General features: G+C 40.3%; 1 protein-coding gene across 1 annotated transcript in view; it reads left to right on the plus strand.

Annotated features, from left to right (window-relative positions):
* The first annotated feature begins 219 nt into the window (after positions 1–219).
* The window catches only part of si:ch73-211e3.1 (mastermind-like domain-containing protein 1), a 67,512-nt gene continuing 54,518 nt past the window's right edge, over positions 220–13,213 (plus strand). Inside the window, exon 1 of the mRNA XM_026936021.3 lies at positions 220–595. Coding sequence (XP_026791822.1) covers positions 548–595 — 48 coding nt within the window. The 5' untranslated portion in view covers positions 220–547. The remainder of the gene's footprint in view (positions 596–13,213) is intronic.

A 13,213-nucleotide genomic window follows, 5' to 3' on the forward strand; every position in this document is an offset into this window, starting at 1 on the left:
CTTTTGAAACTAAGCCTGTGAGTAAGCATGCTTAATGGATTTTATACCATTTGACCACTAGGGCCAGCAGATCTGTCTCTCCTAGCTCATATCTCTAGTATCTCTGCTGGACATGTCCCCTAGGAAAAGGGGTTCTGTGTCTTTAAGAAACGGCGAGCGTGTGAACTCTGCGTCTCCGCCTCTGTGACTGTGTGGGCGTGGCTGTGCCTGGTGTCCCCGCCCCTGATTGAGGAAGCCGGTGAGAGCAGCGCTGTGAGAGGGAGACAGACTACACACACGCTCGAGCTGTTCCCGTCTGCCGCTGCCGTTCAGTCTCATCAACTTGCCTGATACCTGGACGGAATGTCAAATTAGCTTGTCTTTTTGGACTAAATGTCGTTCCGTTTTCACGCAGCCAGCAAGGAAGCGATTTTAGTCTCAATTCCCGACCTTTAAGTGTTTCCTTTTCTTTTAGCTTGATCTTGAATATGTTTTTTTTCTATTGTGACGCTTGACACATTGAAACAAAAGTGGATTTAATCGTGGCTGAGTATCCCATCCCTCCAAGATGCTCCTGGTCTCCCAGCGGCTAGATTCACCTCGCATGGACCCATTAGTAAGTGCCTGAGTTTGTCATTGCTGTTGTTGAGCACCAGCTTTCTCCTGATGTGATGTGATGTGTGTGTGTGTGTGTGTGTGTGTGTGTGGTGTGAGGGAGAGTCATGACAAGCGAGAAGGCTCATTTAAAGCTATTAAAACTTCCCCTGCTGCTGCTGCTGCTGTGATTGCCTCTGTCCTTCCATCCTGTGCTTCTCACACACTGGCTATGGAATTAAACTTTGACATGAAGTCAATCATTCAGCATTGCTGTCATGATGGTTGAAAACTTGAAGTGAGAAATCACCAGGGTTGGTGTGTGTGTGTGTGTGTGTGTGTGCTAGATAAGGCTGGGACGGTGCATTAAAGATTAACCCGCGCCGTCTCACGCACCTTCCGCACACGTTATTAAGCCCTAATGCAGTGATCAGCGACGTGCTAGGCGATTTAACATCAGCGTGGAATCAAAGCCTCTTATTTCCGAGACCCAGCTTCCTGATCCTGAGAGATGTGTCATGTAGATGCTTAAAGAATGCCCTGGAGTCGGAGCACCGTGTTGTGGATCACCTCGGGGTTTGATTGCGAGACTGAAACCCCACGCACTGGTTAAGCAGCGCTGTGGTGTGTGTGTGTGTGTGTGTGTGTGTTGGGGGGTTTATTGGAGGAGGAATGGGCGCGCAGCGGGGGCGCGCACGGTAACAAAAGCGCGCCTGGGCACTGGGGTCAGCACGAAAATCATCTCAGTGTGAGCAGCAGCGCGAGCCTGCCGCTGTCGCACCGGTGGCCAAAACGCTTAACACATTCATGTGGATTGCTGAGGGATAAGAGAAAGAGGCTGAAATAGCACAGGGCTGTCAGTGTGTCCGGCTAAGCTATAGCCTACTAGAAGACCTGATGGGATTAAAGCACGCGGCATAAGAACAAGCATCTGCATCTCAAGCACAAAAAAAATCAGCTGCTCTTAAATGGGTTAAATGTACGCGTGTGCGCGCGTGCGCGCGCGTGTGTGTGTGTGTGTGAGAGAGAGAGAGAGAGAGAGAGAGAGCACAATAACATCAACACTGTAACACTCTAATCATGCAGAAAATTTTCAGAAACATTTGGGTAATAAAACAAATCATTACTCCATCTTTTTTATTTTTTAATGATTTATTTATTTATTTGTTTTAGATTGTGTGTAAATGTGTGTAAATGTGTATGTCTGTAATTGAATGTTACCAATGCTTTGGCAGTGTAAAGCCTTTTACCATGCCAATAAAGCTCCTTGAATCTTGAGAGAGAGAGAGAGAGAGAGAGAGAGAGAGAGAATGAGGTGGAGGTGGGGACTGCGTCTGTCACTCAGTAATCTCAGCCAATTAACTAGGAGGAATGCTCAGCGTCAGTGCTGTGGGAAACGCCCCCTTTGCTTTGTTATTGTGACTTTGACTAACACATCTCTGAAATCACTTAAGCTTTATGGACAGTGACAGTAGATTACAGACTTTCCTCTTTAATCTCTTGAATCTGTTTGCTGTTTTCAGTGCAACTGAAGAAACTCCTAGTGCTTATCATTTTAGCACACAGTGCTGGAACAGACCGGACAGGATGTGATTATTGGAGATGATTAATGCAGTTGGACTTTCACAAACACTTGACCAGTAGCTGAGTGCGTGGGATCTTGAGTAGTGTACAGCCTCTTCTTTTTTTTCTAAAACAACATCAGTTCTACTTCCTTTATAAGTTGACATGAGCTGTTGATGATCTTTCAGTGGTAGCCTAATGATTTTTCTATTGAAGCCTGTGTTCTGAAACTGGCCTTTTATTAATATTCATGAATATTCATAAGCTCTCTGACCCTTCTCCACCCTGGCTTATGGTGTGTAATGAGTGATGAAGAGCTCTCTGGTCATTAACCTAAGTGGAGAGCATGATGTAGGCTGTGTTCAATCACTTTCTGGTCTGCCACAAAGACGTGAAACCAACATCCGGTACTTTTTCCGTAACTATATGATATCTGTGTATTGCCCCGCTGGGACAGAAGTAGTTTTTAAGGTGATGACTGTATGCATGTCTCCGCTGCTGTGATAAAAATGCTTGCAGCGGTTATTGAAGGGGAATTCCACTGGTTTTTCAAAATGGAAGAATAATTGCTTTGTCAGAAAGTGAACAGTCATGCAGATTTTCTTTAAGAAAGAGTGTGCTGTGTTTGTTATAGCAACCCAGGGCTACAGTGTCTACAACACACAAATCAGCATTTTGGGTTGTTTTTTTTTAACCCTTTCAAGCAGAACTTATGTATATGTATATCCAGATTCTTTAGATTTTTACTTAAAATTGCATGATGTATGAATTTTGATTCTAAATATCACTTAAAAGTAAATGGATTGTCCATGATTAAAAAAAAGGCTATATAATAATATAATAATAATATAATAATAACAACAACAACAACATTCAAGACAGTATGTAGTGTTTCTGAACATTTTAGGGCTGTTGAGGATTGTTGCATCACACAAGCAGGTAAAAAAAATACAACAACCCAAACAAACAAACAAACAAAAAGGCATTCAGTGGATTCGGACACATTTTTTTAACTTAACTTTTTGTTATTTATTTATTGTGGAAAGCTAGTAAAGTTTGAGAATGACAAGTAGCCTAGAGAGCTACTGAAGTTTACGTTAATTTCCAGTAATGCTCTCAAGTGATTTGGAAGTTATTTACATCGTATTTTCCTAAAATATAACAGAGGTTTAAATTGACTGTCCATAAGTGTGGGCACTATGCATGAAAGGGTTAATGACACTACCAGGGTGCACTGAAGGTGTCTTCTGAGATTTAAGCTGTAATGTTAATAATGTTAAAATTGGTTACAACACCAGCAATGACCAACAGTCTTTAAGGCAGTCTTTAAGGTCAGTACATTCATAACCATTCTGTATAATAACCATTTGTTCTGAGAGGTGCTAGAGACTTTAAAGCCTATGGAAGCAATTTTAAAGAGCACTTTGGCTCATGGCTTAAAGCTGGGACTAAAAGAGATGCTCTGTGATCCCTCTGTTCTGAGTTAGTTTAAATTTCCTGTAAGCAATTCGTAAGAACACTTCAGCTAAAAGCTGTCACCAGAAGAGATGCTTTCTGACTGTCCTAGGATCTGTAAGAAAATAAAAACTAATAATAATAATAATAATAATAATTAAACACGATCACCACCAGTTGCCAACAGTCTCCAGTCAATGTATTCATAGCTATTTTGTATAATATCTCTCTGTGGTCTAAGGTAGTTTTTGGAGACTTTAAAGCTTCTGTAAGCAATTTTTAAGAACATTTTGGTTAAAATGATTTGACATCCCGATATCTTGGATCTGTAAAGGCTACTAATAATTCAACACAATCTGGTTGTATTAACCAAAGCTATAAATGAACTGGAAGTAAGGTATTAGCTTGATGGAGTAGGGGATAGACCTATGATTATGGCAGAGTTATTGATGTATCTTATGGAAACAATGGAAAAGAAGGCTGACGTTTGCCTGGAAGTTCCAGTATAAGTCATTTCTTTGCTGACAGTGAATTAAGCTTCTAAACCATCTTTGGATGGAGGTTTGGTTGGAGGGTTAGAGGGTGTGGGATTGTAAGGGGGGGAGACTCAAGAAGACTCATAGAATAGCTAACATCACTTACATCATCTTAAATGACTGGTAACTTTCACTGCCACTGTGAGCAATCATTACTTGGTAAGTTCCTGTAAAATTGTAAACTTTCCAACAAATAAACCTGATTTCATCAGTTTATCTCGCAGTTAAAAAAAAAAAAGAAAGATCAGTGTAATGTTTGTCACAAAGTCGTATGATTTTGTGATGTATATTTATAGCCCTCATTATGGTATCCAACCATCTTAAGCATGCATCGTTTTTGTGTTTGCCGGAGGCAGCCAATTTAAAAAGCAGTGGTCAGAAATGTTTTTCAACACAGGAGGCAACATCTGCTTGTAAAATCACATAGATTAAGCGCTAAATTAATCAGACAGCAGAGTCAGTTTGTCAGAAACAGCAGGTATTTTGGGCTGGGATTTTTTGAATGGAGAGAAATACAGCTTCAGACAGAAATAAAAATCACAGAACGGGAAAAGGAAATAATTATACCTGCGCTCCATTTTAACAAAATGTTGTCTGAATAAGGCTTGTATAGCTGAAGGGTGTGTGGTGCTGGTAAACCACTGTGTAGTGGATTGTTGTAAATTAATTAACCTTTCGGGCTGATCTGAGCTTAGCTGTGGCTTCGGGGAGTTGAAGGTGGTGTTTGACGATTCTACCTTGCATTTACATTTAATTATTTGGCAGACATTTTTATCCATCGAGACCTATAAAAGCCTACAAACAGCTGAAAACCAGCAAATTAAAGAAGGCAATGATTCATAATCGAAGAGACTAGAAAGCAAAGCTGGCTTGTAGAAGTAAACATTAAAAAGGTGATTGCACTTGCAAGCCACATACTAATGAGGCACAACATAATTACTATATTATTATTATAATTGTTATTATTATTATTGTTGGCATTGGTTTGATCCTGAGCTCGGTTACTGTCTGTGTTGAGTTTCACATGTTGTTGTGGTGTTTGTGTGGGTTTCCTCTGGGTTCTCCAGTTTCCTCCTAAGGTCCAAAAACATGCACTAAATCGTTCCTAGGTGTGAATGAGTGTGTGAGAGTGTGCCCCAGTGTTCTCAGGATAGGTTGTAGATCCACCGTCACCCTGATCAGGATAAAGTGATTACTGAAGATGATTACTGTGAGTGATTTTTATTATTATTATTATTATTATTATTATTATTATTATTATTATTATTATTATTATTATTATTGTTATTTAAAGCTTTCCAAAGCCAGTTTGAAAGTTCATATAAATACAATGTAGTGTCTGTTTTCTGTTGAACTACACCCTACACTACACCCACGGTAAGTTTTCCCCCCACCGGATCTTTCTGCTCTTGTCGACTTGAACTGATCTCTGGCCAAATGAGTTCAGAGCACTTTGAAGTCGCAGCTGAAGGGGGAAAAAATGCGCTGGAGTTCTCGGCGGTGCAGTGCTTAGATCCCTTTCAGAGCTCTCTGACACCGGCAGCACAGCCGTCACCGTAACGGGAGAGCGGCCGTACTAATGCCTTTGCGCATACACTTGGATCCACCTCAAAGTTGCATCGGAATTGAAAACAACAACGGCGTGCAAACTTTGGTCTCGCCGGCAGTCTTAAAGCATGAGATCAGCGAGAGGTTAGGAATGCGACGCTTTCTTTCAAAGACGCCGCCATAACCCAAATCAAAAGCACGAAAATCTTCAAAGCCTGGAGCATCCAGAACAAAACAGTCCACGCTCCTCCGTCCTCCAGTTTAACGCTGTCAGTCTGAGTGACGACTTTGGATCACTTTCCCACTCTCCTCCCTTTTTTTTTTTTTTTTTTGCTTCAGGAAAAGAAGAGAATGAGATTGTGCTGATGTGCAGCGGAGAACCATATGCTGCATGCTTGGGAGAGGGAGAAGGAGGGATAGCAGGGGGTAAGGACATGATGAAGAGAAGGAGAGAAGAGAGAAAAAAAGCGAGTGATTTGACCTTGAATAATTATGTTACAAAGGCCAACTGCTGGGTGAAAGAAAGGAACGTCCATTGGTCATCTTGCACAAGACAGCCAGGAAATTATATTTAAGGGGTTTTTTAAACTTCACGTGGTCTATTTCCAGTTGAGGAATTCAATATTGAAACTAATGTAGTGGCACAATGTCTAGTAGTCTACTATGTGGAAAAAGTAAACTTGCGTTCCAAGTCTGCACAATCAGAGTGATGATTGACCTCCATTATGTTTACCTCTCTCAAGAGGCTACACTTCCAGACTTCAGCTTCTGTCTGATCATTTTGCAAAGCACCATTAGAATGAAGGATTTCTTCTTTCCAGTGACGAGACACTTAAAGAGCGACGGCCTTATCGTTAATGACATCTCTGTTTACATTGCTAATCGTTCTTACGGGAGCCATGAAGTGAGCAAACGCAGAGAAGGAGCTCACCTACACTGTCAGAACTCTTGAACCCCATGGAATAAAAGTCACATTTTGACAACAGCTGTTACATCATCAGCCATTTTGAACATCTACTGGTTTCACCCCTAGTAGCCCGAGAAGCACTTTGCTTTCACTTCTGTCCAAAATGTCCGGTTTCTCTGGAAACCTTTTATTCTATTACACTGAAGTAGACTGCAGTTACTTCCTGGATTTTTCATATTTATAAAAGCCTAGTAATCATTCATAGAAAAGCAAACACGATGGTGTGTGATAAGCGTGTAAGAGTGCTGTCTGACTTGTTACACTATATTACTTGAGATAATTAGCATTCACAGTTTCTTTGGAATGAACACAGAAAAAAACGGCACCTGAGCAGTCTAGTAGACCAGAAATACACAGTTCAGTCTTTAGATGAACAGTAGAGGAAGACGAAAAGGAAAAAGAAAATGGCTGTTAACCTACGGAGTAAGATGCTCATGTTTTCCTGCTATCATTCTGGATTGCCAACCCAACTTTCCATCAGAGGGAACGTGTGTGCAAGTGAGTGAGAGGGAGAAAGAGGGGGAGAGAGAGATGGAGAGAGTGTGTGAGCATGAGAGAGAGAGAGAGAGAGAGAGAGAGAGAGAAAGAGACCGAGAGTGAGTGAAAGTGTGTGAGTGCGTCAGTGTGACTATCAGGCAACCCTCACCAGGAAATAACAGTGTTGCCTAGGGATGAAAAACAAACAGGAGTCACATACCAAATATAAGATTGTGTGTTTTCCTTTCCTGACTCTATGACTTTGCCGAAAACCGGGGACCAAAAAGAGCGGCGTCTAAACCAAACCCACCCTCACTGACTCTGAGCTGAACCCAACCTCAGTGCTGACTCTGACACAAACGCACCTCTTACTACTGACACTGAGTGTGCATTCAGTCTTGTTGCTAGCTGCTCAGGAGGCAGCTTATCAGCTTTTAAAGCTTGCTTTAGATAAGCAGGAGAGAAAGGGAAAACAAAGATAGCACAGCGAACAGCTTCACATGTCTATTTCATCAATCCGTACTCAGGAAACCTTGTACTTTCCTTCTGGGAAAAAAATGAGAGAAGTAACACTGGCTTCATCTATTTTGTGCATCCACCTGTATCAACTCACAGTGAGGAATGCTAGCCTTTTTTTTTTTTTTAACGCAATATAAAGTGGTATCACAGAAGCACGGTGTGATTAGATGTGGATTAGATGTGATTAGATTAGTGTGGAGAGGCATCAAAACAGGAATTATTCCTTTGTTGCTGATCTTTAGCCTCCAATCATCCATCGAGTACGAAGCGCCATATGAGCCGAACATCTGCTGTGCCTCATTGCCTAAAGGAACATTCTACGTCTGAAACATCACCCACATATTAATTTCACAGATTCATTTAATTGCAGTGGAGGCTTTAATCCAATGGATCTTTAGGCAGTCAGAATGTGATCTACATTTCTCTAGCCTGTATCTTGTCTGGTGACTTTTGTGATTAAAAAAAAATTATTATAGAATCTTGTCTCAGTTTTTATAAAGTATGTTATCTCCTGTCTAGATCTTTGCGTGTGTCTTTGAGACTGCACACAGGAAGTCAGTCTTAAATTACATTTTCTCTATCAGAATGATTCTCACTCTCCTTAAGAGCTGATTCACATAAGCTTGGATTTGGAAGCAGCTGAGAATGAACATCTTTATATTACTGAAATATTAAAAGACAGATAATCCAAACGTAAATGTTTTAATATTTATTTTCCGATATGAAAAGAATGACCTGTCCTAGAAGTTCTTAACAATTACTAACAGACATTTATCTGAATCAGTTTTTCTGCGCCAGATTCTCAAATCAAGTTCTACGTGGTAGATTGTATAATGACATTATGTTTTGCTCTATGTAGTGTATACTGTATAACGAAAAGGATGCCGTTTGATATTGAGCCTAAGTGTGTAAAATGAGTTGAAGATGTTAGATTTTTTTTTTTACACAGATCTCAGGTAGTGTAAGAAATGCAAAATGTTGTTAAGTATTAGCAACAAGAAAGCATTACTGAAAAATCTGACTTTATGTGATATGAACACACTGTTGCTGTATAAAATGACAGGCTCGTTAACATGAAAATGCAATGGAATTCCCAGGTTTTAAGTGATTACGGATTGTTGGAATTCACGTATCCTTCTTGTCTTGTGCTGTACTGTGGTAAAACCGTCAGTCATCAAATAAACCCTGCTGTGATTTGGGTCACATGCGGAGCCTGAATCCCCCCCCCTCCCCCCATCCCATCCCATCCCATCCCATCCCTTTCTATCCTTCTCTCTCTCTCTCTCTCCCCTCTATGAAGATGCGTTGCATCATTGTCATGCAACATGTACTGCAGACCTTTGTTGTGATTTCCACCTTGCATCATCATATACACACACACACACACACACACACACACACATACACACACAGGCGAATTAGGTGGCAATGCTGTAGGTAGCAGAGAACTTTGTGTAATTTTGCACTGGGTGAGAGGGAGACAGATATTGTGATGAAATTGAGTGTAACCAAGGGGAAAGGGATACGAAATGGCTTTGGTCTGTGTGTGTGTGCCCGTGTGTGTGTGTGAGATATATATATATATATATATATATATATATATATATATATATATATATATATATATATATATATATATATACACACACATACACACATATATATATGTCTATATATTTCTCTCAGATATTTACCATTAAGAGCAAAGTTTGCATCCCTGATAATTTCTGTATCAAACAAGGAAACACTACCTATTCTTTATAATTTATCTACAACAAAAAAGAATTCCAAGCATATGGGTGTATCCTGCAACAAGACAACCCACAACATAAGGAAGAGGAAGAAGTTTTATTCAGATTTTTATTTTTTTATTATAATGGCCAAGCAGTTTCTCAGAGTGAGACCAGAGATGTGAGGAAAAATGAGAAGGGTGAATATGAGAACTGAGAGGATCCAAAAGCTGCTCAGAGGATTGGAGGAAGTTACAAATGCAAAGGTCATTCACACAGGATATTTGAGAATTTTTATATTACATGAGAAAGGGAAATGATATCATTTTGTTTTTTTTCCACTATTTATAGCATAACGTACAATATTTAACCATTTTTGTTAATAAAGTAACATTTGTGAAACCAAACACACTAAATATTCTTCGTTGTATCATAAGAGCATGCCCATTTTTGCCCATTTTTAGCTGAATAGCTTAGTTTATAGCTTTCTCTTCTAGTAGTTATAAGTCTCTGACCATCAAATCATTTACTATAAATGTAAACCTGACTACTAAAACTGAAAGTACAAAACTAATCCAGTAACTAAAAACAATCTCTGCTTATTATTCTGCTGTACAAACCTCAGAAGCTCTGAAGTCAGACATAAGTTTAATCTGATAAACACCTTTGTGTTAGATGAACTTGCAGGACAGTGTATTCTACTGAAGCACTCAAACTCACATTTACACACACACACACACACACACACACACACACACACACACACACACACACACACATGCACAGACAACTCGGCTTTCATCTGTGGTCCAAAGTAGCATTACCCAGAATTCCTGGCCCGACATAATGCACTGATTCCCAGAAGCAGCTGTCGTAGTAACCTTGGCAGCTTTTCACAAGTTGTGATCTTTTTTCCCCTCTTCTGCTATCTGAGTGATACAAATGGAATTGAATGTAAATTATTAATTAGCAGAAATGGTAGGGGAATGTGTTTATTTATTCATACACAAAGACAGACATTTTGTCTATAAGTTTATTTGGTTCGAGAAGAAAAGCTATACAGAATGTAGTCTAGAATTACAAGAATGTGTTTGCGTGTGAGAAAGAGTGATAAAGATCCGTCTGCTAATGATCTTGTATTAGGAAATATTACAGAGCTGCCTTTTACATTGTTGTCTTGTTGTCTTGGCTGAATGTGGTATTCTAGGTCACTCCCCACCTCCCAAGTTCCCTCGTGTCATCCATTAACCGTGTGTGTGTGTGTGTGTGTGTGTGTGTGTGTGTGTGTGTGAAGCGTAAATGGCAATATCAGAGGCCAACAGTTATCTGTTGTTTTGTACCTAAAGGTGTCCATGAAGTGTTCTTGTTTGTCCATGAACTTTTTGTGCGCTTTGCTTGTGTAGCCATTTTTTACCCCAAACCTGACTTACTGTTACACCAGGCTGCACTTTATGGAGGTTTTTCCATTGAACTTTTCCATTGTTTCTCAGTCACTCATCAGCTACACATGTGTGCGCATTTTCCTTTCTTTCTCATTTCTCTCCTCTTTCCCTTCCTTCCTTCCTCCCTTACTTCCACCCACCCTCCTTTTTTTGCATATGATCCCTATAATTTCTTTCTCTTTCTCACACTGTCTTATTTATTCACATACTTACTCACACTGGCTCTCGCTCTGGCGCTGCGATTTGTTTTTTCTTGCGGTTGTGTGTGTTTGTGTGCTAGGTCAGCTAGAGTATCGCTATGGTAATAGCGTGCTTAGCGGAACAGGGTGTCTGTTTGCACATCCACACTAACAGATTGTGGCACAGGGTTCTCTGAGTAACCTGATAGGGCCCTAATGTTGTGCTCTGTGCACCACGGTTAGAGACTGACTCTGGTTACAATCGCACACGCACAGCCTTCCCATATCCGACACCATTCGTTGAGCACTGACCATCTGACCCATCGTGACCCCGGGTCACTAGAAGGGTGGAGACGGTGTAATTGCTATAACTGATTAATAGATGTTCAGCCCTAATAGCATTTTCATTCAGGCATCGACTCGGGAGCTTCTCAGATAAATAACCATAATTACTGACTCATCCTGTTGCCGTGATGCACTGCATCGTTGGGTATTGCTGTAATTGGGTAAAAACATGTCTGTGATGTGACTGTTGCTGAGACAAACATGTGGAATTCACATGCTGAAGTCCAAATAAGACATTGTGGGAATATTCACCGTTTCCTGTCTGACTGTGGAGGTGTTCAGTTGAGAGTGGTTCACAAATGGCTTTGACCACAGAAAATAAATAGAAAGGCAGATGGAACAGGGTTTTGTCTGAAACAAGAAAACATATTTTGACCACTAGAAGTCTGGCAAGGCTGCTGAATACTCCTGCTTCTTTCAGTTTGAACTGCTGTAATGTTTACACTGACTATACTTCATCACTCTGTTCAGTGTGCACTCCTTAACACCGATAGAATTAGTGTACAGTCATTACTGTTACACACCTACACACCTTCAGTCACTACTGCTGCTACTGGTTTCAGTTTTCCTGCACTGTTTCAACATTTGCACACACCTTCCTGCAACAGTCTGCCAAATTTGCACTCTCTGACTCACTGTAGTCATTCTTTGCTGTTTCACTTAGAATTCTTGCTTTATGTTTAGAAAAATAGCACTCATATAGCAGATAGCGTTTAGCACCTGTGGTGGAGTCGTGCACTTTGTTGCTTAGTTTATTAGGAGTTATTGATTTTTGAGCTGGTCCAAACCCATATACCACTGCTGTTGTGTGGTAATAAAAGAATCTTGAATTTTGAATCTAAGGAGTTTTAAAAGATTTTAAAGCGGTCGACTGATGGTCAAATAAATAAATTCATCAGCTTTCCCACTGGGCAAAACTCTAGTGTAGAATGTAGAGTGTAGAATTCCTGAGAGAGACTGACTTTATATAGCCATGTTTTTGTATCCAGTCCTGATAATGTCTCTGCTGATGAAACATCATGTTTGTGCCTTTGACCAAAAGTCAGAAAGTCTTTGCCTAACATTTTGGCTAAGAGCTGTGCTGTTTTCTCATCACATGTAAAGATGATATTTAAGTTTCAATTTTGAATAAAGTGTGAGGTGACTGCATGCTTTGCTAGCATTTGAGTTATACATTATATATTTGTGCTACACTGTACTGTATTTTGCTCAGTTAGACACTGTTTACACATCTCTTTTCCTAAATCTGAAAAAAAAAATGTCTAGCATTTCTTTAAGCTAATTAATATGCATAGTAAAAATAGTTCCTACCAACAGCCAGACAACATACACTCACTCCACTTTAACAGTAACACCTGTACACCTGCTCATTTATGCAGTTATCTAATAGCTCATCAAAACTGGACAGTTGAAGATTTGAAAAAAAATCACCTGGTCTTTTTCCAGTCTTAAACTGTCCAGTTTCAGTGAGTCTGTGCCCATGATAGTCTCAGATTTCTGTTCTTGGCTGACAGGAGTGGAACCTGATGTGGTCTTCTGCTGTTGTAGCCCATCCACATCAAGGTTCGACGTTTTGGACGTTCTGAGATGCTTTTCTGCTCACCACAGTTGTAAAGAGTGATTATATGAGTTACTATATCCTTCCTGGCAGCTCGATCCAATCTGGTCATTCTCCTCTGATCTTTCTTATCACCAAGGCTCTTCCACCCACAGAGCTGTCGCTCACTTAATGTTTTTTGTTTTTTCGCACCATTCTGTGTAAACTCCAGAGATTGTTGTGTGTGAAATTCCCAGGAGACCAGCAGTTTCTGAAATACTCAAACCAGCTATTTGGGTACCAGCATCCGTGCCACGATCAAAGTCACAGAGATCAGACTTT

The sequence above is a fragment of the Pangasianodon hypophthalmus genome, chromosome 4 (assembly GCF_027358585.1).
Source record: "Pangasianodon hypophthalmus isolate fPanHyp1 chromosome 4, fPanHyp1.pri, whole genome shotgun sequence".
Taxonomy (NCBI): domain Eukaryota; kingdom Metazoa; phylum Chordata; class Actinopteri; order Siluriformes; family Pangasiidae; genus Pangasianodon; species Pangasianodon hypophthalmus.